The sequence below is a fragment of the Perissodus microlepis genome, chromosome 3, assembly GCF_051167445.1.
Source record: "Perissodus microlepis isolate ML-2025 ecotype Zambia chromosome 3, ASM5116744v1, whole genome shotgun sequence".
Classification (NCBI taxonomy): Eukaryota; Metazoa; Chordata; class Actinopteri; order Cichliformes; family Cichlidae; genus Perissodus; species Perissodus microlepis.
The window spans coordinates 5,784,658-5,811,220 of record NC_140463.1 but is presented as its reverse complement, the minus strand read 5'-3'; the positions used below and the strand labels follow the sequence as shown (position 1 = coordinate 5,811,220).

General features: G+C 44.4%; 1 protein-coding gene across 3 annotated transcripts in view; it reads right to left on the bottom strand.

Annotated features, from left to right (window-relative positions):
- The window catches only part of LOC146389575 (uncharacterized), a 90,029-nt gene that overhangs the window by 9,147 nt on the left and 54,319 nt on the right, over nt 1–26,563 (bottom strand). For all 3 annotated transcript variants that reach the window (XR_014797380.1, XR_014797378.1, XM_084910389.1), the window contains exons 8-10: nt 15,564–15,890; nt 14,348–14,671; nt 75–401 (exon numbers count right to left, since the gene is read on the bottom strand). Coding sequence is in view for 1 of the 3 variants with exons in the window: in XM_084910389.1 (XP_084766515.1) it covers nt 75–401; nt 14,348–14,671; nt 15,564–15,890 (978 nt within the window). In the remaining 2 variants the exon portion in view is untranslated. The remainder of the gene's footprint in view (nt 1–74; nt 402–14,347; nt 14,672–15,563; nt 15,891–26,563) is intronic.

The window sequence follows — 26,563 nt, the reverse complement described above, 5'->3', positions numbered from 1 at the left end:
ACAGTCAGACACACACACACACACACACACACACACACACACACACACACACACACACACACACACACACAAACCTGTGACTTTGAGCTGGACTGTTTCCCCTCTGATGCAGATGTTCTTAGTGAAAACTTCACACACATATCTCCCACTGTCTCTCTCTGTGGGGTATTTCAGGGTCAGACTGAGGTCTCCAGTTTTCAGCAGGTCTTCATTCATCTTCGTTCGGTCTCTGTAAACCTGCTGAAGTCTGTGAAGCTGGTTAAGGCCGTTCTCGTACACATGGACCAACATTAATGGATCATAGCGTTCCCACTCCACTCTAACATCTTCAGGCAGGTTTTGTGAGGTTTTGAAGGGCAGCTGGACAGACTCCGCCCCCTCCTCCACCTCCACCTGACAGACTGAGAGGACAACAAACACAACATGAGCTGTACAAAGTGTGATTGGTGTTCACAGAGCAGCATCATGTGACTCTTGTTCTGCACTAAATGAAGCGATGGAGTGGCGCCTCCTTCAGGCAGAGAAACAGCTCATGGAGAGAAATAATTATTAGAGCAAAAACAAGAGTGGAGCTGCAAATAAGGCCGAGAGGAACGCTGCAGAAAACTGTTCATGTGTGAATTCATAACTTCATAGATTTATTTACTCTACAAGTGCATTCAGCTCTGACACTGTCACATCATGAAGGAGACATGGAAATCACATTTGGTGGAAGATGTGAGGTGGAGTCCATACGTCCTTAATCCTGTTCAATAACAATTTACTTCCTTTTTTATGCATAGCCAGAATTTTGAAATTTTTGGACAATCCAGTAAAAGATGCATATCTGTAGTTTTACATTTGAGACAAAAGGTTGATCTATGTGGGTCCACTTTGTTCAGACAATGAGGTGTTCTTTAGAGTCTGTGAAGTATTCTGAATTGTAATCTTTTGCATTTGGTACAAAGAAAAAGAGGATGAGTTGATCAAATGCCATCCCTCCAACATTCAAATTCTTTTGAAGGTCTTCTTCCCAATGCTTAGGGAAGCATTGCTTTCCAATAGAATGTCCATCATGTTTTCATAATTTATCACAGCAGCATAAATCCCTTTTCTAGTTTAAAATCAACCAGAAACCTCTCAGGTGGGTCCAGTTAATTCATAGTCTGTGCTATTTTATTGTTAACCTTATAAATTTGAATGAGCGGCACATTACAGCTAGGGCTGCCACAAACGATTATTTTGATAGTTGACTAGTCACCGATTATTTTTGCGATTAGTCGACTAATCAGATCATCATCCACTGGACGTAAAACGTACAGCTTATTGCACCAGCAGCATCTGCTCTTATATAACTATCATTAGCTTACAGCTTTAAGTGTTTAATGTATGTGCTAACTAAAAATAAAGACAAGATGATAGTTTATTAAATATTAATGAAATTTGCAGATTGTTTCGGTGAAGTTTAATAAACTCCTTGCTATCTAAAATAGCACAGGACACCGGAGTATATTCTCGAGCATCTCACACTTCTGATAATCAGTTGTCTGCTTGACGTTTATTCAGCTGTGTAAAAACTATAACTTTGATCTCAGCCAAACCGATTTACTCAGAAACAAATAAAATACTAAAAAAGAAAGCCAAACAATAACATTTTTAAGTTATCTAATTGACTTATATATGTTTAACCTGAGTAGCGAAAGACGGCGGTGGGTTTGAAAACGATTTGCCGGGAGTCCGGTGTTCTCACGGCTCTAGTGAGCCTTGCCCCCGGCTCGCTATCGAGCTAGTGGGTAACAGACGTGTCCGAAAACGTCGGAGCGCTTTTGAAAATATGTGGTGTCTTGATAAACTGAGCAGATATTTGAGGTTTACGCAGCTACATTCTCGCCTGAAAATATGTTAAACGTTTATTTTGTGACCCAGAAAGAATAATAAGAGTAATATTAAAACTAACTAGCTGCCGCCATTGTTGGAAACTGCGCTATGAATTCTGGGACACAGCTTCTTCTTCTTCTTCGGGGTTTAACGGCAGCTGGCATCCTTGTACATGCAGTGCTGCCATCTTCTGTTTCAGTCCGTTATTACACTCTTAAATCCTACTACTTATTCCTGCGTCTTTTGGGATCTTACAAAGCTTCAAATGACGCGTCGACTATTAAATCAGTCGTCGACAATTTTGATAGTCGACGTAATCGTGACTAGTCGACTAATCGTGGCAGCCCTAATTACAGCAGGTAAATACTTTTTTGGATTTGTTATGAACAGTAGCACATCATCTGCATACTACTCAATTTTATATTCTGTAGCTCTAATTTGATACCATTATATTGTTATGACCCCTAATGCTCTGGGATGATTATTGGTAATTTTTTCTCTAACGATAAAAAATTTATTTGTGAAGAAGTTAATGAAGACAGCCGTAGTGATTGATGTAGCAGTTCCGAATGACAAATGAGAAGCTTGAGAAATACCAAGGGCTCAGGAAGATGTGGAGGGTGAAGGTAACGGTGGTCCCAGTGGTAATCAGAGCACTAGGTGCAGTGACTCCCAAGCTAGGCGAGTGACTCCAGCAGATCCCGGGAACAACATTGGAAATCTCTGTCCAGAAGAGCGCAATCCTGGGAACAGCTAAGATACTGCGCAGGACCCTCAAGCTCCCAGGCCTCTGGTAGAGGACCCGAGCTTGAAGGACAGACTGCCCGCAGGGGCAAGCGGGGAAGTTTTATTTGTACACACAGGGTCAGACAGATAATTTTACTCTTAGACCTGCAAAATATAAATAGTTTAAATCTGAAGAAATTGTATCTCAAATTTAATAAAATATTAATCACTCTGTCAATAGAAAATTGTACTTAGTAGTCAGTATAATCTTTTAATAATATAAGTTTACATATGGTAGTGATAGGATGTGCGATCCTTAATAGTCTGCAAAGGCTTTGCGTGCATTCCAGAGTGCTCTGGCATTCACACCCACATCCTGGGAGCATGGGAAAGGTCGTACCTTGTCTTATTGTTTTACGGTAGGATAAACGTAGCTATGTCAGTTTTAGTCTAAGTGCCCTTTTTTACATATAGATGAACTGTTGGATTTTCCAGACCAGCAGGTTAAGGGAAGTCGTTTATGGGGTCACACTCTGACACACACACGCACACACACACACATATACACCTCCACATTCCAATGTAAGGAACAAACACCCACTGATGTATAAATAAAGACCAGGGCAGTCTCAGGGCTGCGAGTCTCTGAGCCCTCACTCTCAGTGCGAGCGCTCTGGTGACTGCCCTTGCTAGCAAGAAAATCTGTGTGTTTCTCCTCTCTGATTCTCTGCTGAAGAAGTGTTTTAGAATACATCTCTTGACACACTCTAATAAGAATTGATAATGATTAGTGTTTGCAATATTTGTAGCTAAAAATATTGCATAAGAATTATCTCTTCTTATAGCAAAACACTGTTATTCCCACAAATCCCCCTTTTGATCTCTTCTAAAAAGAGATCGCCTACACTGGCCCTTTAAGGCAGTAAAACCATCTGGGGCTGTGTTGTTGGGAATTAATGTGCAGCACATGTCACTAAACATGGCACACACTCCCCCTTTCTCAGCTCACCTATGTTAGTGCCACTGTGAGTGCTGTTGCACCCGTCTGGGTCATTGGCTCCATAGTTAATTCTTTATGAGTTCCTGGTAAAATTAAAACAGGTGTACTCACCTTCCCAGGGGGAAAAGGGACCAATTACGGTGTTATTGTCTATGGGTGGAAAAACACTGGCTAATATGGTACAGTTAGTAGAGGTTGAATGAGTATGAATGAGGATTAAATCCCCATTCACCCTCTTGATACAGAGGGGCAGGTTCAGTGTACAGATGTGGTCTAGCAGCTACACAAGCCACACAGTCCCCCACCTCCTGTTCTCTGGCAGTTTGGATCATCCAGTGTAGCCAGAGATTGCTATCTCTATAACCTGTGGCTCTGTCAATCAAGCTGTCCTTGAAGATTGTGTTTCAGGAGATGTACATGGAGGTGAAGCTATTAAATAATCAGTCAAAACACGGCCTGGGTGTAGTTCCAATTATGTTAATCTATCAACATAACTAGTAATGACTTCATGAACTTCATCACAAATAAAATTTTAACCATTAGAGAAAAAAAATACTCATAATCATCGCAAACCTCACAAAGATGTAACATTATCTACAGCTACTTTCATCACTTTCATCACTAATCACAGCACAGAAACAGCTTTAGTGAAGGTTAAAAATTACCTTCTTATGGCCTCTGACAGTGGACTCATCTCTGTGCTTGTCCTGCTAGACCTCAGTGCAGTGTTCGATATTGTTGACCATAATATCCCATAAGAGCGAATAAAGCATGCGCTGCAATGGTTTGGATCATATCTATCTAATAGATTCCAATTTGTGCATGTAAATGGAGAGTCCTCTTCACACACTAAGGTCAATTATGGTGTTCCACAGGGTTCAGTGCTAGGACCAATTCTGTTTATATTATACATGCTTCCCTTAGGCAGTATCTCTATCTGTCCATGAAGCCAGATAACACACACCATTTAGTTAAACTGCAGGAATGTCTTAAAGACATAAAGACCTGGATGGCCGCTAACTTTCTGCTTCTTAATTCAGATAAAACTGAGGTTATTGTACTCGGCCCTGAAAATCTTAGAAATATGGTATCTAACCAGATTCTTACTCTGGATGTAAGTAAGTAAGTAAGTAAGTGTGGAGATCAGGGAAATATTTTACTGATAATTTCATAACCATCATCATTACCATTACATTAATTATCATTTCATCAAAGCATTTATTCAATAGATTGCACATGTTCTTAGTTATGATTATTACACCTATCACAGAGAGCTTCTGTCTGGTAAAAGGTCAGAAGCGTCAACGGGCGGGGTGAGGCCGAGTGCATTTTGAGGTCGAGACACACACACACACACAAACAGTAGTTAGACTCATGTTTAGGTAAAGGTTCAAATATTCAAATAATAGTTTGCAAAAGCTTGTAGCTGCAAAATTATGTCTGCATAAGGGACAGTTTGTTCCAGGAGATAAGCGAGAGTTAGAAGATTAATAGGAAGCTCCTGGCCTCGAGACGGAGAAGATGTCCTTTTAAATGTGTCAAAAGTCGTCAACAGAACATTTGTGGTTTTGAAACTTATGCATGTATTGTGTCTGCTTTGACGCATGACGGGGCATCATAAATAATACCCTGATGTTATAAAAACAACTGCTTGTGTATTATTGGGCGGAGATCGATGCTGTCTGTGTGCAGTGTTCATCTCCCCACGCGTGTTCATTAAAAATCATTGTTTGACCGACTCTCCTGGACCATTGTTGTTTTTGTGCTCACCCTCAATATTTGCACTCGTAAAATAAGTAAGTAAAGTTTATTTATATAGCACCTTTCACAGACATATGTCACAAAGTGCTTTACAAGGTAAAAACATAATACAGTCATAAAATACACCATGAAAACCCTGGTCTAATTAAAAGCTTTTTGAAATAAAAATGTCTTTAGCTGCTTTTTGAAGGTCTCCACTGAGTCCAAACCCCGTAGAAATAGGGGAAGTGCATTCCACAATCTGGGTGCAACAGCTTGGAAAGATCGGTCCCCTCGGGTTTTAAAATGAGTGTGGGGGACCACTAAAAGGTTTTGGTTTGATGACCTCATGTTACGAGTGGAGGTGTGTGTATGAATCAGATCAGCAATGTAGGGGGGTGCCTGTCTCTGTAATGCTCTAAAAGTTAAAACTAGAATTTTAAAATGGAACCTGAATCTGATTGGTAGCCAGTGCAGCGACTTTAAAACAGGGGTCATATGAGCACCCTTGTTCGAGCGGGTCAGTAGCCTCGCTGCAGAGTTTTGAACAACCTGTAGGCGGGCTAGCCCTTTCATGTTTAGACAAGTAAACAGGCTGTTACTGTCATGAAACGCTGTGCGGCAGGCAGGAGTTGGACCCAAAATGCAGGACTCAGACTCAGGGGATGAACTCAAAATCACAGCTTTATTGGCTGGTAATAGAACACAAGCAATACAAAACTAAACTGGGAAAAGCTAATTATAACACATACCAGAAGACACCAGAGAAACTCAGAGAAACACAGGGTTTAAATACACTGGGAAATAACGAGGGGAATGAGACACAGAAGGAGGGCACAGCTGGGAGAAATCAGGACCGATGAGACAAGCAAAGCAGGACACATTCCCATAAGACACGGACCTTCAAAGTAACACAGGAAGGATCACACACAAGTACAATAATACAAAAATCACAAAGAACTAAAAACGCTGGGTCAGGAGACCCAGGACCGTGACAGTACCCCCCCCCCGTAAGGGCTGGCTCCAGACAGCCCAAACCCAGAAAAACAAAACCAAACAGAAAACAACCCAGGGCGGGCGGCGGGGGCCCAGGACGGAGGGCCCGGAACAGAAAACAAAAGCAGAGCACAGCAAACACCGGAGCCCAGAAAACAGCCCAAACACAGTGCAGGTCAGGGGGCCGGCCGCGCGGAAGGCGACGGCGGCGGCGAAGGAGATGACAGAGCAGTTCAGGGGGCCGACCGTGCAGACAGCAACGGCGGCGACGGGGAAACAGTTCAGGCGGCCGACCGTGCGGACAGCAACGGCGCCGGCGACACAAGTCCGGAGGCCGGCCGCGCGGAAGGTAGCGGCGGCGTTTGGGAGGTCGTCCATATTGGCGATGACGCCCAACAACCGGCCTGGCAGATGGCCGCCGATGTCGAGGCGGCAGTCTGGGACCCGAAGGTGGCGTGGCCCCCGCAGCACCAGGCGAGGCTGAAGCAGAGGCTGGACCAGGCGAGGCTGAAGCAGAGGCTGGACCAGGCGAGGATGAAGCCGCAGCAGGCGAAGATGAAGCCGCAGCAGGCGAAGATGATGAGGCCGCAGCAGGCGAGGATGATGAGGCCGCAGCAGGCGAGGATGAAGCCGAAGCTGCAGCAGGCGAGGATGAAGCCGAAGCTGCAGCAGGCGTGGATGAAGCCGAAGCTGCAGCAGGCGAGGATGAAGCCGAAGCTGCAGCAGGCGAGGATGAAGCCGCTGCCGGCGGCGTGGATGAAGCTGCTGTTGCTGCAGCTGGCGAGGATGATGACTCTGAGGCTGCAGCTGGCGGCTGGACGGGCTCCTCGGGCCCCCCAGCTGATGAGGCAGGAAGCTGGCTAGGTTCTCCTGAACCTCCAGCTGACGAGTCTTGGGGCTGGACGGGCTCCTCGGGCCCTCTAGCTGACGAGGCAGGAAGCTGGACGGGCTCCTCGGGCCCTCCAGCGGAGACAGGCGGCTGGACAGGCCCCTCGGACCCTCCAGCGGAGACAGGCGGCTGGACGGGCCCCTCGGACCCTCCAGCGGAGACAGGCGGCTGGACGGGACCTCGGACCCTCCGGCGGAGACAGGAAAGTGCTGGCCGGGCTCTCCAGAACCCCCAGCGGAAATAGTCACTGAACCAGGGGGCACAGGGGCCCCTGGCACACGCACGGCTGCACCAGCAGGCACACGGGCCTCTGGAAAACACAGATCAGAACCAGTAGGCGCACGGGCCTCTGGCAGGAACGGATCAGAACCAGCAGGCGCACGGGCCTCTAGCAGGGACAGAACAGAACCAGCAGGCACACGGGCCTCTGGCAGGGACAGATCAGAACCAGCAGGCGCACGGTCCTCTGGCGGGAACAAATCAGAACCAGCAGGCGCACGGGCCTCTGGCAGGGACAAATCAGAACCAGCAGGCGCACAGGCCTCTGGCAGGGACAGATCAGAACCAGCAGGCGCACGGGCCTCTGGTGGGAACAAATCAGAACCAGCAGGCACGGTGGCCTAAACTGGGAAAAGCTAATTATAACACATACCAGAAGACACGGGGAGAATCACACACAGCATGAGGGACGACGCGACACTGACTCAGGGAAACACAGGGTTTAAATACACTGGGAAATAACGAGGGGAATGAGACACAGAAGGAGGGCACAGCTGGGAGAAATCAGGACCGATGAGACAAGCAAAGCAGGACACATTCCCATAAGACACGGACCTTCAAAGTAACACAGGAAGGATCACACACAAGTACAATAATACAAAAATCACAAAGAACTAAAAACGCTGGGTCAGGAGACCCAGGACCGTGACAGTACCCCCCCCCCCCCGTAAGGGCTGGCTCCAGACAGCCCAAACCCAGAAAAACAAAACCAAACAGAAAACAACCCAGGGCGGGCGGCGGGGGCCCAGGACGGAGGGCCCGGAACAGAAAACAAAAGCAGAGCACAGCAAACACCGGAGCCCAGAAAACAGCCCAAACACAGTGCAGGTCAGGGGGCCGGCCGCGCGGAAGGCGACGGCGGCGGCGAAGGAGACGACGGAGCAGTTCAGGGGGCCGACCGTGCGGACAGCAACGGCGGCGACGGGGAAACAGTTCAGGCGGCCGACCGTGCGGACAGCAACGGCGGCGGCGACACAAGTCCGGAGGCCGGCCGCGCGGAACCAGATCAGAACCAGCAGGCGCACAGGCCTCTGGCAGGGACAGATCAGAACCAGCAGGCGCACGGGCCTCTGGCGGGAACAAATCAGAACCACCAGGCACGGTGGCCTCTGGCAGGGTGATAACTGAGCTAGTAACTGAGCTAAGGGCAAGTGAGCAGCAGATGCTGGGGACTGAGCTCGGAACTTAACAGGCACATGAGCAAAGGACTGAATGGGTAATTGAGCTATGGATTGCACAAGTGGCCGAACTAAGGGTTGAACCGAACAATGAATAGCAGACTGGGCTAAAGGCAACGTAGGAGGCTGGGGTGATAGCTGAGGTGAGAATGGAGCTAGCGGGGACACAGGAGACGAAGCTTCAGGAGGCTGGGCAGCTAAGTGAGCTTCAGGCTGGGCAGTTTTTGGAAAAACAGTCTCTGAATTAATAGTCTCTGACTGAACACCCTCTGAGCTAGCAGACACAGAGTTAATTAGTCCAGGCTCAAACAGAACAGAATTACCACAGTTCTTTGCATTGTTATGGCTAGGAGGAGCATGAGAAGAACAGTCTTTTAGGTTGCCTAAATGGAAAATATTGGTCTCAGATGAAACAGTCTTTTTCTTCTCAGCCACAACATAAGCAGACCTTGGGCCTTCAGACCCAGTAAACTGTACAGTTCCACTTACACACGCCACAGGCGTTTGCACTGGTGAAGTCCTGGGTTCCGGCGGTGGCACTTTTCGTTGCCTGTGCTGCCGCCGCTTCCCCCTGGAAATGGGAGCGGAGGTAGTGGTGGTTGCCGGTAATGGCAGAGAGGGTGAATCTGACTCCTCCTCCTCTGACCACATCGCTGCGAGGAAAGAGGCAGGTGAGCGGTGGTCAGAGCTGGACGTGGAGGGTGAAGAATTCCGCGGCAGTGGCGTGGAAACCCCCTTCCGCTTTAATGGCCACTGCTGCGTTGCAGAGAGCTCCACCTGATGCCGCAGCGGTGGTGGTTTCGGCACTGAATACCGGGAGCGGGCGAGAATGGCTAACTCTCGGGCTTGCAGTACCTCCCGGGCCTCACGTATCATATTTATTGCGTCCATAAATCCTCTGAGTTGACCAAAGTGGGGGTTCCTCTCGAGGATGGCTTCAATGGCTTTGACTCCCACGGTTACAGCCCGAACATCATCAGTGTGGGAAATCCGCTCTACCAGACCTTGGATGCGGGCCAAATCAATTTCCCGGGCGGAGCCTGCTGAGTCCATGTCTGGTCGCGTCGTACTGTCATGAAACGCTGTGCGGCAGGCAGGAGTTGGACCCAAAATGCAGGACTCAGACTCAGGGGATGAACTCAAAATCACAGCTTTATTGGCTGGTCATAGAACACAAGCAATACAAAACTAAACTGGGAAAAGCTAATTATAACACATACCAGAAGACACGGGGAGAATCACACACAGCATGAGGGACGACGCGACACTGACTCAGAGAAACACAGGGTTTAAATACACTGGGAAATAACGAGGGGAATGAGACACAGAAGGAGGGCACAGCTGGGAGAAATCAGGACCGATGAGACAAGCAAAGCAGGACACATTCCCATAAGACACGGACCTTCAAAGTAACACAGGAAGGATCACACACAAGTACAATAATACAAAAATCACAAAGAACTAAAAACGCTGGGTCAGGAGACCCAGGACCGTGACAGTTACAGTAGTCAAGTCTTGTAGAGATAAAAGCATGTATTATCATCTTGAGTTCACTTGTTGACACGATGGATCTAAGTTTAGAAATGTTCCTCAAGTGAAAAAAGCAGGTTCTTACTGTCTGATTTAAATGTCCCTCCAAAGAAAAAGCTTCATCAAAAATGACACCCAAGTTTCTAAGGTTATGTTTCTGTGAGGAACCTAAGTCACCCAGTCACCGTTTAATATCGGGTATTGCACTGCCTGGTGCAATAATCAAAGTTTCTGTTTTGGCCGGGTTTAGCTGTAAGCAGTTATTGTTCAACCATTGTTTAATGTTCGTTAAACAGTCAATCAGATTGGAGAGCTTATGAGCTTCAGCAGGCTTAAAAGAATAATATAGCTAAATATCGTCAGCAAAAAGATGATAAGATACTTCAGGAAACTGCTGTATTATCTGACTTAAAGGAAGAATGTATATTAAAAACAGAATAGGTCCCAGCACAGAGCCCTGAGGAACTCCACACAACAACTCTGTAGATTCTGACATGATCTGGTTTGCAGACACACTAAAACTCCTTTCAGATATATAAGATGAAAACCAGTCTAGAACAGAGCCAGACATCCCAACCAGGTCTCTCAGTCTGTTTATCAGGATGATATGGTTGACTGTATCAAAGGCTGAGGTGAGGTCTAACAAAACTAGGACTGTGTGATCTCCGGAGACTGCTGACATCATAATATCATTAGTAACTTTCAGTAGTGCTGTCTCAGTGGAGTGCAATTTACGGAACCCAGATTGAAAACGGTCATGGATGTTATATTTCTCCAAGTATGCCGTAAGGTAGACAGCTACTGCCTTCTCAAGGAGTTTTGACATAAATGGGAGTTTGGAGATAGGTCTTAAATTTTGAAGTAGTGTTGGGTCCAGGTTGGGTTTTTTGAGCCTTGGTTCCACAATGGCATGTTTAAAAAAGCTGGGGAACACCCCAGTCTGAAGAGAAACATTAAAAAGGTTCACAACCCAAGGACCATTGGTGTCAAAGTCATTAATAAAAAGCTTAGTGGGAATAATGTCTGAGGGGCTTGAGGACGGCTTCATTTTGTCAACCAGGGCTGCTATTTCATCATATGTTACAGTTGTAAAAGTCGACCAGGAGTACAAAGGGAGTGCCTGACTCGGAGAACAAGAAAGCTTTGGGGAGATTTTAGCATTGATGTCATTAATCTTATCAACAAAAAATCGGAGGAGTTTATTACTATCTACTTTAGAGTGTACATCTAAAGGTACCACATCTGGGGAGACAATAGCACTAACTTTGTCAAAAAGAAACTTGGGATTTCTCTTGTTTTTTGTTATGAGTCTAGAAAAAGTGCTTGAACCACGCTATGATATCCCGTTGCACATCCACTTCAGTGACAAGATCGCTCCAAGCATGTGTGAGCAGGAAAAGTTTAAAGTTATGGCTGAGCTGTCCCAGGGATCTTCTGTTGCCCTTGTTATGCCAGAAAGTGATTGCCTGCCAAAAACTGATTTCCAATGTTTCCGTGTATTTTTTATGTGTAATATCTTTACGTATGTTGGTAAATAGACTTAGGTGAACAGCGTTTACAAAGGGGTTATATAGAGAATTAAAAAATCTGTTTTTCAAGTATCTTTACAACTCTGTGTTGTTGTACTTACTGTCATGGACCCGGCTCTGGAGGACTCGGGGGTCTGTGAGCAGGATTATTATTATTATTATTATTATTATTATTATTATTAGTGTTGTTGTTGTTATTTGGGGATGTGTTTTTCTGCACTATGCTGTGTTCGGTGTTCCACTCATATGTATAGGCAGGGTGTGTACATGTGTGGCTGGAGGATGGAGAACAGCCACATGCAGGCCTGATGGGTGTGGCCCTGCAGGAGGACTGGCCACACCTGAAGTTCCTGCCACACACCTGTTGGTGATCAGGGCTCATCGGGGGAGCTACTTAGGAGAGTGTTGGAGCTCCCACCGGCGCGGGATCATTAAGCTAAGACTCCAAGTCAGTGTGTAGTACTAGGAAGTGCGGATCGTGTGTGCGCGCGGGTTCAGTGTTTAACGGCTGCTTCTGTATTGTCCTGTAGGTGGAACGAGGGACCAGAAGGGCAGCACGCACAGGGTGTGCAGAAACACAACTGCCGGGAGCACGAGCACGGACATCGGAGGGGAACACACACATGGGAGTCTAGGGAGCAAAGGGGATTTATTGTGCATCTGTTACCTTCACTGTAAATAAAGTGCACTGTTTGCATCGCAGAACCATGCGTTTTGGGTCCTCATTCCCCCATATCCCCATGGTCTGCCAGCCAGACCGTGACACTTACATTATAACCAATCCGGTCCTTTATCCCCACTTAAAATATTTTACAGAACTATCGTAATATTTGCTGCCATTTCTGCTGTCCTCGTGGCCAACTTACTCTTACAAAAGACATTTTTAATGTTAATGAGATTTTTTTTTAACTGCATAAATAAAGGTTATATAAAAGTCACTGCCAAAAACTGATTGCGGCTTCAACGTTTTTACACGAATGTTGTTTGTGGCTCCAGATGACTTTATGTCATCCATGAGGGATGCATTTGACATATGTTTCACATATTATAGCCCAAGAAGTTACTCATAGCAGTTTAAATACGAGCAATCAGTTTTTGGCAAATACCGGAAATCAGTTTTTGGAAGGCAATCACTTTTTGGCACAACACGGGTGGACCTCCAGAGCAACGGAAAGCTACGTGACCATGACCGCTCATTATATCACAGCGGAGTGGTAGATAGAAAGCCCAGTACTGCCCTATATTGCATCTTAATTTGTTTTTATATAATTGCGTGGAATGAGTCTTGAGTTGACTGTTTTTTTAATAGGCAAAAAGTACTTAAATAAGTAAATGGCGAGTTAAATTGTCTTCTTTTTTTTTCTGCTGATCCAAAAATTGATCCGATCCATGACGAAAAAAACGTGATCCGAACCGATCCGTGACACTTTTGATCCGTTGCACCACTACTACATACTAACTACACAAGATTTGCGCTAAACGTCGCAAACCTCTCACATCTCAAAACACCTCCGTCACTCCTAAAACAACTAAATGCCATCTTGCCATATAATTTTTTGATTGGTCCACATAGTATATTTTTCCACCAATAGGAAAGGCTGTTGGAGTTGGGAGGGGGGCTGTTTTGGCTCACAGGCGGAGGGCACTTTCGAGCGTTTTCCTTATAAAACACAGTTTTTCCCGCAATAAATATAAACAACGATAGAAAAACAAACAAACATTGCATATATTTTTTTTATCATAACTATGGTTTTACGTGGCCTATTAACACAATTTCAAAACTGGTATAGTTTTGAAATTGTGGTAAAGTCCACACTTTTTCCATCAATTGTTCCGTCTGTCCTGCTCACATCTCCAACGATTGTACACGTTGTCATTAACATGGCTTCACTCCACATCAGCCACGCCGCTTTGCTAGCTAAAACACCGGTGTTGGCACATAAGGACACTGTCATAGCCTGTCAACGCCGTTGATTAGCTGCATATATACGAATGTGAATCGCATCATTGGCTGGACTATGGGATAAGGTGGCATCGTTCTAGTCCCACAGAGAGACCACAGGTTGTTATTGAGAGTCATCTTTATTCATTCCGTGGTTGCAGCTCTCTGCTGGCAGCCGCACATAGATCAGACCACAATCCTCACCAACCCCTGACTCCCCGTGTTTTAACAGGCGGGCGTGATTGCGGATGCCGAGCCGGTGCATCCACACGGCACCTCCGACCACGCCTCACCACAACATGTTTTCATGTAATCTTACTGTGAAAATAATGTAAGGGCATTTAAATTTTATTTTGAAATGGGACTGCCTTGTAGGGATTTTTTTTTTTACATTTAAGCCTATACGTATCCTTCCAACAGCACCTCAAACAGTGGTTTTAATCCTTCTCAACAACAACTGAAATAACCTCTGTGATTAGAAACAGAGATAGTTACATATTTTTGGACACAGACATGAGCATGAAGAGCACTGACATGGTTTTCTGTCAGTGCTCTTCATGCTCATGTCTGCAATCATGTGAGCTGAAAATAAAACATGAGAAGAAGAAATGATGTGAGTCAGAGTCCAGGAAGTCTGTCCTCAGTGATAGTGAGGAAAAAAAGACAAATAATGAATCAAACCTTTGACTTTGAGCAGCAGTGATTTTTTCCTGAGGATGTTTCCACTACTCTGAACTTTACAGATGAAACTTCCACTGTCTCTCTCTGCGGGGTATTTCAGGGTCAGACTGAGGTCTCCAGTTTTCAGCAGGTCTTCATTCATCTTTGTTCGGTCTCTGTAAACCTGGCTCTGTTCTTCAGGCTGGTCAGAGCCGTTCTTATACACGTGGACCTTTCTGGATCTCTCATCCTTCCACTCCACTTTAGCGTCTTCAGGAAGGTTTTGTGTGGTTTTGAAGGTCAGCTGGACAGACTCCACCCCTGAATCCACCTCTAACTCAGGGACTGAGAGAAAAACAAACGCAACATTAGAAGTGATGATTAGATGAGAGATGATCCACTGCCATGAATAAATATGTGAAGTGAAGTGGTTATTAGCACAAAGCGGAGCTGCTCAAGAACATTCATTAGACAGAGAGAGAGGAGTCATCACAGAGGTCACACATACAAGGATCTACAGGAAGCTCCTTTCTTTCTTTGGATAAATGAGGCTGAATGAAAAGTGAAGAGAACTTGCGTACACTAAACAGAATAAACGTCTCGTGACTCTACAGATAATGAAATGAAGCTCATGTGTGAGTTCAATAAAGGACATCTGTATTTACTCATCTGTCTGCTTTCCAGGTGTTTTGCAGCTCATTTATTCTTTACATTGCTTCCACTTTCCCACATCATTAACTCAACACTGACATCATTGCTCCAGTCCAATCATCTCACTGCCTGCCTTCTTCCAGCATATCAGCCTCCTCCCTGTGTAATAAAAACCTCACTGCTCATTTCTCTTTCTCTTTTGCAGACTTCATGCAAGTCACTTTCTCCCCATCTCAACCTCAGCTCAGTGCTTCATCCAAGACTCCACCTTATCTTCACCACCACCAGTGTCTATACCGGGGGGTGGGGGGTGGGGTGGCTGTTTCTATCACTGGGAGGATTCTGCTCTGCTGTAACGGGCCATTGGAGTCCAACTGTTGAACGGCGTAATTGAATTCTGTACATCAATAAATCTTGTTCAGCTTCTTCTAATGATCTCTCATTGAAGCTCACCATGAAATGGTCTGGACCACAGACCTCTGGAGGAAAACTTTTACAACTTTTTCTTTTTTGTTACATTTTACATTGAATGTCACCTAAACTCCTACATGACCTCTGACCTCTAACCTGTATCTGCAGCACTGACCTCTGACCTTCAGCTCCACATTTTTCTTCAGCAGGATGTTTCCCTCCCTGCTGTAGACGGTGCAGATGTAGGTGTCTGTGTACCAGTCTGTGGGGTATATCAGGGTCAGATTGAGGTCTCCAGTTTTCAGCAGGTCTTCATTCATCTTTGTTCGGTCTCTGTAAGCCTGGTGCTGTTCTTCAAACTGATGAGAGCCGTTCTCATACACATGGATATAACTGTCATGGATGCACTTCCACTCCACTTTAGCGTCTTCAGGCAGGTGAAGTGTGGTGTTGAAGGGCAGCTGGACAGACTCCACCCCTGAATCCACCTCCACCTGGGGGACTGAGAGGACAACAAAGCACAACATGAGCTTGGATGGAGACATTTGTGTTGACTCTAACAGGCTGAATGCTGCTGCTTCACTGGGAGCTCACTGTTAGATAGAAAGTGGTCAGTGTGAAGAGGAGACGCAGCAGAAAGATGAAGACTGACAGGAAGAAAGCAGTGAACAGACTGTTGGAGCTGCTGTTAGTGGGACAGGACTTTATTCAGTCTCTGAGGACCAGATTTGACTTGATGAAGCAGAGAAACACAGTCTGAGTGTTTCTGTCACACTCACTTCATCACACAGCTCAGTTTGACAACATTTGGAAGAATTTGATAGAAGCCTTCCTTTAGTAAAAGCACCAAGAAAACACCATGAAAACACCTCACTACACACAAAACTGCAGTACTGGCAAATTGTACATAAAGTATGAAAAGTCAAAGTACTTATTGTGCAGAAAAATGTTCCCATCAGTGTCTATGGATCAATATTACTGCTGCACATGTTTAAGGCTGAGCTCATTTCAAATCCTTTCTATTGTGTTGAATCTGCAGTAATGCATCATATTCTATAAAATCATATGTTTGTAGTGGCTGTCCTGTGAGGACCACGTCTCTCTAAATAAACAGCTGTTAATGAGCTCACAAACACAGGCCTACAGCTGGATTTGAAAAAGTCCATTCAATAGAAAATCAACAATCACAGCTGGATTCAAAGGCTTGAGCTCTGTGTGACATGGTTACCTGTCAGTATCTACAGGGGGATTCAAATATGATAATAAGACACCTGATATTGGAAAAAGAGGCAGCATATTTAAAACATTAAAACAAAAACTATCCTTAAATTGTATATTTAATTAATAAAAATATACAATATACTAAAATATATTAATATAAATGAAATACAAAGAACAGATGTGACTTAAAATTGTAAGGCGCTTGAGAAAATGAAATAAATGGTTTTACATTTAAGTAAAATATTTTTTTAAATCCATGTAGGAGTGTTTTTTGAAATCTCGCGTTACTTCAAGAAATATTGTGAGGTGTTTGTAAACCCATCCCCCCAATCTGGAAAATTCGTCATTTCGCGCCCTTGGACAGTTGAGCTGTCATTTTTTGAATTAAGTGGATCTTATTTTCTGCACTAAAAGTAAGGACTTTTTGACCTGATTTGAAAGAAATGTTTACAAAGTTATGATAATGTATGTCGTATGTGTTAGTCAAGTCCTGGACTTTTTCCTAGCTCTAAAGCTAGTTGAAATTTTGACCAGAATGTTGGACTTAGCTGATTTTCACAGTTTGAAGGCATTAGTCATGTCCCGAAACCTAGGTCGCATCCTTCGGAGGACCCAGCCTTCGCGGTCTATGTGGGCCAGGTCCTACGAAGACTGAGAAGGCCAGAAGTGCGAGGCTGTGAAATGGGACCGTCTAGCCTTCAGATTTGCGTCACCACTGTCTCGGTTTCAGTTTAATAAACTCAGCCATCTGCTCCTTGCTATCTAAAATATAACAGGACACTGGCGTGTCACACAGCTACTTTCTCGTCTGAAAATATGTTAAAAGTTTATTTTGTGACATAGAAAGATTAATAAGAAGCTGTGTCCCAAAACGTCGGCAGCATCCTTCGGAGGCCGTATTTGAAGGCCGATTACGTCACAGCCAGGCGACGAAGGCTGTCCCAATTCGTCGACTCCTTCAAATGCGGCCGACAAATGCGTCCTTCATTTCCCCGAATTTGAAGGATGGGTCGGTTGTGTCCTTCATGGCTCACCATGTCCCAGGATTTATAGCACGGCCCAGCCTTTCCAGTTTCCAACAATGGCGACCGCTACTAAGTTTTAATATTACTCTTATTAATCTTTCTGTGTAAACTTCAAATATCTGCTTGGTTTATCGAGACATCGCATATTTGCAAAAGTGCGCTGACATTTTCGGAGACGTCTGTTACCCACCCACTAGATAGCTAGCCGGGGGGGTTCAATGGTCACTCCAGCCGGCGAGAGCAACGGACTCCTGGCTTCATCGTTTTCAGACCCCCGCAGTCTTTCGCTACTCAGGTTAAACATGATATATAAGTCACTTGGATAACTTAAAAATGTAATTGTTCAGCTTTTTTTGTGTTTTGTTTGTTCCGGGGTAAATCGGTTTCCTGAGATCAAAGTTATTAGATTAAATAAAACTTTATTAAACCATCGAGTGGGTTCCTCCGGGATTTTCACACAGCTGAATAAACGTCAAACAGAAAACTAATTAAACCGAAGTGTGAGATGGTCGAGAATTTACGCCAGTGTCCCGTTATATTTTAGATAGCAAGGAGCAGACAGCTGAGCTTATTAAACTCCAACGAGACAGCGGTGACGCAAATCTGAAGGCTAGACCGTCCAATTTCACAGCCTCGCACTTCCGGCCTTCTCAGTCTTCGAAGGACCCGGCCCACGTAGACCGCGAAGGCCGGGTCCTCCGACAGATGCGGCCTACGTTTTGGGACACAACTAGGGTAATGTGAAAACTTAGTAGCGGTCGCCATTGTTGGAAACTGGAATTGGCTGGGCCGCGCAATGAATTCTGGGATATGGTGGGCCACGAAGTATACACTCGACCCATCCTTCAAATCTGGGGAAAAGGAGGACGCATTCGTCGGCCGGATTCGGAGGAGTCTACGACTTTGGACAGCCTCCGTCGCGTTGCTGCGATGTAATCGGTCTACAAATGCGGCCTCAGGAGGATGCAGCCTACGTTTTGGGAAACAGCTATTGTCTTGTGTCCTGTATCCTACAGACTACTTAACTAGCACCAAAATTAATAACTACATGTACTTAACATCAAGTTGTAGCGGATTGTACTTAAACATTATCTTGTTTTTTTTCCTAAGGTTAGTATTAATAAACAGCTCTACAAGACCAATTTTACTAAGTTCTGATTTTTTAAGAGGAATAAAGCTGCATGTCAGCTTCGTGAATTGAAGCTGACATGCATTTTCTTTTATAACCAAGAACATGACTTATTTGAATGTACAGGGCAGTCCCGTGCTTGTGTGTTCTGGTTAGGGGGGCTTTCCACTATCACAGCAACCAAAATTGCTGCAGTCTTGTCTTTATTAGCTTCATTTTTGAAAAATAAAAACAAACCACAAAAAAAACAACAGCTGACAGCGCTGTAAAAATTGGTAGACTGGTGGGTGATAAGCAAGCGAATAATGCAGAAAACAGATTTGAGATGGGGAAACTGCTCTTTACGTACACAGAGAGAGTGTGCAGGAAGTTTAATTTTATCGCAGTGGAAGCAAAACAGCAAAAGTAAGAGGGAATTAATGACAATGTTTATCAAATGTGAAGCGTAGTTTGGATCTTCTTCTGCTGCTTGTTCAGTGAATTTTGGTCAGAGTGATGAAACCTGCAGCATCAGAATAAGTGAGATTTTGGCTTTCTCACCCGACGGCATGTACACAGTCAGGGCTGAAACCTGCTCTCATTTGCTGTTTTTGCTGTTTGGTGGTTGTTGAAATAGGTTTGTGAGTTTTGAGCTGAGATTCTGTTGTTTCTGCCAAAATATATTTAAATGTAAAAGTCAATTCAGGATTTCAATAATTCCATATCGCTTTATTCAAACTAAAATCGATTTTAATCTGACAATCTGTTATTGAAACCCACCCCTAATTGTGAGTAAGCTTGAGAGATGGTTCAATTCAATTCAGTTTTATTTATACAGCACTAAATCACAACAACAGTCGCCCCAAGGGGGTTTATACTGTACAGTAGATCCTACAATAATACATACAGAGAAAAACCCAACAATCATATTGCCCCCTATGAGCAAGCACTTTGGCAACAATGGGCAGGAAAAACTCCCTTTACAGGTGCTGTGCATAGTTCAAAGGCTGCTTTGCTGAAAGATGGAAATAAATCATGAGCTGAAAATAATAAAGATTGATGCACTAGAGCTTATTATATAGAAGCAGACCTTTGCCCACATTGACTTCTAAATATCTAAAGCTAAACTAAAGGACAAACAGCACAAATCCCCACCAGAAGATGATTGTTCCTATATTTCTGATACACAAGTGACAGCCAAATTCTAAAGTGAATGAAATTAAAGAAGATAGCCTTATTAACCACGATTTATAACATGTAAATGTGCTTTGGATAGTTGTCAGGCCCTAATAATATTTGTGAGTAAGGACCTGTTGATGTAGTTAGTGTAATGTATCCAAGCTGTTACCCGGGTGACTGAACAATACTACATTTATCCTTTTTATACTATTTGTCTTTCAGAAAGCAATGGAGCAATCTGAGAGGACAAAGAGAAGGAAAATAGCTGTGAAAGTTATTGAGCATTTTCGTCTCGTTTCACATCAGAATGAGTCAGAGCATCATCAGGACTTAATTTTTTACTCTGAATCTTTTGAGAATAAACCGCTTGAGGAAGAGCACCATGATTGTGATGAACACGCTGAAGTCAGTTTAAATAATGCGACAAGTGAAAAGAGCTATCCCCAAATGATCCCAAAATGTCCAGGAAGAGAAAGATTGATAAAGAAGGAAGGCTTATTTCAAGAAAGATGGGAAGGTGAATACATATTTATGCCTTGTGTCATGAGGCAGTGTCGGTAGTCACAGAGTATAATCTACATCGGCATTTTGACACCAAACACAGAGCCAAGTATGCCAAAATTAGCATTCAAGAAAAACGCCAAATAGTCAAAGAATTAAAAGGAAAAACTGCGACGGCAGCAGAATATGTTCACAAAAGCCAAAGCCAAAAACGATGCGGCAGTGAGAGCTAGCTTTATTGTGGCTGAAGAAATCGCCCGCGCTTCAAATTCTTTTTCGGAGGGAGCGTTTTTGAAGCAGTGCATGCTGAAGGTGTGTGAGCAGGTGTGCCCCGACCAGATACAGACTTTTCAAAATGTTAGTTTGTCAAGAAACGCCATCGCGGACCAAGTCACGGAGCTAGCAGGGAACCTTTCAACACAGCTGACTGAAGAGTCTCGCACAGCTTTCTCATTAGCTATTGATGAAAGCACAGACAACACGGATACAGCGCAGCTATCCATTTTTAATAGAAGCATTAAGCCGGTGTTCCAGATTAACTGGATTTGGTCGAACAGATGTGTGGCAGACTTGCTTTTCAGGAGCTGCTACCGACAAAACAGCAAATAAACACCAAATGTGTCATCTGTGACACTTGTGAGGTTATCTCAAACACACTCGTCACGTCAGTCTTGATGCTGTTGAAGAACAAAATGTTTAAAAGTGTTTACCTGGTGATATTCTCATGCGCGACGCGATCGCGAAAACAGCAAACGATTAACACCACGCCGATGTTGTTCACAGGACAGCAAGAGTAAACGATCGGGAGAATCTAGTCTACGTTATCGTTCCCCCCAGGTGGCGTATGTGTTATTACTAGTGATGTTCGATTCGTGAACGAATCATTCAATACTCGTGAATCATGATTCACAAGCGCAACCAGGGCCGTGCAGAGACGTTTAAAGGGGCGGGTGCTCAAAGTTAAAAAGGGGCACATTGAACCAGACAACTACAGAAAACTATGAAAATGCCAGGGTGAAACTGCGGAGGTCTGAAGCAACCTCTGGTCTGCAGACTGAGTCAGATTCTGGAAGCAGATTGGGAAAAGGGAAGCAGAAAAGGAGGTAATTATGTTTCTTCAAAACACCTTAAAAGCAACAATTTATTGTGGTGATTATAAGAAACAAAAACAAACTGACAGTATCTTTAGCAGACCGTTGCTGCTCACCAGGTTTAGATATGATCTTAAAATAAAACTTTAACGTTTTGACTTTTAAAAATCTGTTTTAGACTCTTTTTGATGCCGCACTATACATTAATGTTTTTAGTCTGTAGGACTAACCAGCACCTAAAATGAATCAAAAAAAATATTTAAAACCCCCCCACACAATTTAAGGCCAGTGATCCAGTCAAGCTCTGATGAGGATTGGGACAATGCTGCAGAACAGCCAGAGACCTCACAACCACCAGGGATGGAGAACAGACATTCAAGTGAAACTCCCCACCTGAACATCACTCATCCATTTGTTCAGCCACCACCACCCTCAACTCCTTCACCAGTGGTTTCACAACCAGTTCCAAGATGACATGTACAAGCCACTAATACCAGCATGTTTGTACGTGTTCTAACCCTCCTGAAAGACATTAAGGAGACTCAGAGGGTTCACAGTTGAAAGCTACAGTCTCTCCTCAAACAACGTCATGGACCAGTTGCTGCAGTATTACAGTATTGGTGCTGTTTTTCCCCTCTGGACAGTCACTCACTTGGAAGCATTGGAGCAAAAACTGATAGGCCCTGTCTTCTTGAAAGAAGTGGTAAATAATAATGATGTAAAAACAATAGTCACTGATTAATGCCTCAATCTGTGTTTTATAGTAGCAGTTAAGATCAAGGAATGTTGGTGTTTGTTCAAACATGGTCAATGCAATGGAGTGGAAAGCGAGCTCCACAAAAGTGGCTATTTTTGAAAATAAAATAAGTTCTACAAACATTACATAGTTATAAGTTGTGCCATGCCAAACCTTAAGACATTACTTTTGATAGATCAGTCATTTAGCTCTTTGCATTTGCATCAGACAGTGTTTGACTTTGATACTTAACCCTTTCTCAGTCAAATAGCATCAAAATTATTGAGCCTAATTACTGTGTAGCTGTGCTGGTTTTCTTTTAGGTGTGACTGTGGCAGAAATCGGAGGGAGCACTGTTAATGAAGCCACCAGAAGAATGATGGCCTTCATTATGAACAATGCCCTTTCCAGGCAATATAACAATAATAGTTCATTAGTTGTAAGATATTTTGTCGATGTTTGAATAACAGATGCTCACTACAGCTGTATTCAGTCTTCCAAACAATTTAATCAGTGACTTAAGGTTTTTATACTCTGGTGCTGCATTTATGTGAGATTTTATGCAATGTCACAGTATAAATATAAGTATGTAAAAAAAAAGAAAAGAAAAGAACTACAGCTGTGTCTTTAGATTCAGCAATATAGTCTCACTTTCTTGTGGCCAATATCTGTGCTTTACAGGAAGCTTGAAAAAAAAAAATCCCTTACCAGCCAGATTACCAGAAGAGAGGCAGAAAAGGCAGCATCGAAGTGGTTTATTGGTGCAAGAGATAGAGGAGGAAACCGCATGGCAAGGGCACAGTGTTGTGTGCAAGAGAGGTATACCTTAGTGACTAGGTTTAGATAGACTGCACAAATTATGGAGGTGAAATTAATTACAAATACGTTATTATTCAACTGAGGGAAATGAGTTTTCTTTCGTTTTTGGGTTTTTTTTGGGGGGGGGTTATTTCATGAGCTCATGTTGTTCTGGAGGGTGTTTCTCTGTCGCTTGTAGCATACTTGAAGACGTCTCTTACTAAACAGTTTTTTGGTTCCTCACTGTGTTACGGTATGTGAATAATTTTCAGTTATGTTTAGCAGTTTGTGCAATATTCTTCTTTGCACAAACAGCTCCAGGAACTCCAGAGCCAGCCTTCTTTACCAGTGTGTTACCAGTGTGACTTAAAACTCACTGACTCTAATGCTGCTGCCCTAACAAATGGCTGGAAAGCAGATTGATATTTCCATAAGAGACTTGTAGAAAATATTCCGCATCTTGGTGCAGACATTAAAGTAGTAGTTCCCAAACTTTATCTGATGGCCCTATTTTTGTTTGACATGAAAATCTTCGTCAGCCACTTGGCACACACCTCACGAAGTAGAATCTGTTCTCTCCTTGGTAGATGTAGTCAATGTTACATTTCCAGTCTTCTCCCTCAACTCTCAGCATGTAAGCAGTGCTTTGTTTACTCCTATTCCCCCTGAAATCCACAATCATCCATTTCGTTTTGTGTTCATTATGAGGTGATTGTTTCTGCACCATGCAACTGGTTAACAGTGATGAGAATAACGGCGTTACAAGTAACGGCGTTACTAACGGCGTTACTTTTTTCAGTAACGAGTAATCTAACTAATTACTATTCCTATCGTTACAGTTACTAACAAGAAAACGTCCGTTACTATTTTTCAACAAACAGACGGTTGAAGCTGTGTTCAGCTTACCGCATCTTATATCAGTTGCACGGAAGTAACTGTAAGTAATCTGGACGCTAATGCTTTAAGCAGCTGCGCACGCTCCCGCGGACGATAATCACGATCACTGTCTAGCACAACACCTGGCGATAAGGGGGCAAAACAATCGCATGAGTGCTTCTGTTTGACTGAGGAAGAATAAAGTAGTCGTGGTAAGCCAATCACGTGACCACTTAAAGACAAAGTAAACAAGGTGATATATACCAGTTTATAAATTGTGTTGATAGGCCACGTAAAACCAGAGTCATGATAAACAATATATACGCTGCGTTTTTTCCTCAATAGTTTCGTCATACTTTCTAAGGACAGCGCAGCAAGCACTCTCTGCTTATGAGCAAAAAAAAAAAAACTGTGGAAGTTTTAGGAGTGACGGTGAATGCTTTAAAAGCATCAACATCAGCTCTTCTCTGACAGCATGGTGGGAGTTTCTAAAATTGACGGAGTCTTCATTAATCCCATGCAAACGTACACCTATCTGGAACAACCCTGACATATTACAAAACAATAATATGATAAACTTTCCAGATTGGAGTGGTAAAGGAATCAAATATTTAGAACATATACTAGAAGGAACAGAATTTATTTCATTTGACAGACTAGTTACACAATATGGGATCAACAAGAAATGATTTTTAGAATATCAACAAATTAAATCCATAGTAAAAAATAAATTTAAACCGGGTCAAGTTGAACTACAAACACCACCAAGTGTGGTTCAATTTCTTACTCTTAAAACCCCCAAATTACTATCCAAAATACACAGAATGCTTTCTAAAACAGATGAATCAATATCACTTCCTATTGCAAAATGGGAAGCGGATTTATCAGTTAACTTAGACCAAAACTTCTGGTCTCAGATTTGCTTAAAAACCTTTCATCTAATCAGAAATCCCAGTCTTCAATTAATTCAATACAAAATACCAAATAGAGTGCACTATACAGGTCATCGGATGTTCAAGATGGGCTTTACGTCTACCAACAACTGCTCACACTGCCAAACTAATTCACCGGACAATTATATCCACACTCTTTGGTTCTGCCCACCAGTTCAGAAGTTGATATGTGAAGACTTATCAAAGTGTCTGAAATGTAACATTCCAACTTCCCCTTTAGTGTGTTTGTTGGGCAGCTTAGATAATGTCACTTCAGAAAAGAATATAGCCCATATGGTTTTCACTGCCCTATGCATAGCCAAGAAAACAGTCCTCATGAACTGGAAAAATAAAAATAAGCTTAATTCTAACCAATATAGAAATTATCTATTAGATTACATTAGTCTTGATACAGCCTCTGCCACCACATCAGATCAATTGCTCTGGGCTCCTTTGATCAGCTCCATCACCTAGTGGGGGTGGGGGCGCCCAGCCCTGGCGCAGGGTGCTGCCGGTGCGTCGAGCCGCCTGGGGGGCTCTTCAACTGGTGGGGGAGGTTGTCACATCTTGCAGGAGCTTTCCTCTCTTCAGGAACTCTCTCTGCAGGAGGGGGAGATAAAGGAGAGGCGGAGGAAGATCTCAGCCTTGGCGTCTATTGTCTTATGTAGTCTGGAAGATGAGTGGATGATGGGGTGGGTGCAGTTTTCTCTGTGGTGGGGTTGGGTGGGCTGTCCCAGGCTCTGTGGGGCCGGGCGGCGCTGCTGCACTGGGCCCCGGTCCGGATGGGCCTGGGCCCCCTTTCCCTGGCGGGTCGCAGAGTATGGGGGTGCCTACTGGGGTCAGCGGGGGAGCTGGCCCCAGGGAGGGGTCACTTGCCCCTCCATTCCTTCCCTCCCCATCTCCAGCTGCCTCCCTCTTCCCTCTTCCCGCTCCACCACAATCACCCACACATGCAGGGCCTTGGAGTAGGGCTGTGTCACCAGGGTGCAGAGGAGGCTACCCCCCCCCCCCCCCCCCTCTGTCCCCTTCTGGCTGCCTCTGCCTCAATTTTATCTCACAACTTAGACATTCACATTACTCACACTCTCATAACACATACATATAGGATCTTGGGGGTGGGCACGCTACACGGAATCCAAATTACCATCAGGGTGTACACCTCACCCTTGGCGTCGTTGCCCACCTCTCAATTTTAAATACACGTAGACATTGAGGGCTAGCAGGAGGGGCTATGCGCTTACCTGCTGCTCTCTGGCAGGTAGCTCCATGCCCTCCTGGGTTTTAAATGCACCTTAGAACACACATGCATCAACACTACAATGAGCGGGCGGAGGGAGGTTTGGAGTCTTCTCTCACCCCCGTTCTCTGCGGCCTGCTAGAGCGGGGGGCTAGGAGGAGGAGTTGGCCGTCCGACTGGGGTCTGGAATGTGGGGCCTCCCTGATGCTGCGGAGTCGGGGCGGTCTGCTTCTCCCCACCGCAGGGAAAAGGGTAACACCACCTGGGTCTGGGTGCAGTTCCCCCCTCCAGGGGCAAGGGTACCTAGACCCAGTTCGTAGAGTACGCTTGGGGAGTGTGATTGTGTATACAGCATACAGCATCTCTTTATGTCTGTCTCCACGTTGGTTGAGTGTGGAGTAAGTGCATATGAGAACATGAGGGTGGGAATAGATGTTTGTATCTGTGTGTGCCTGTATGTCTGTGTCTATA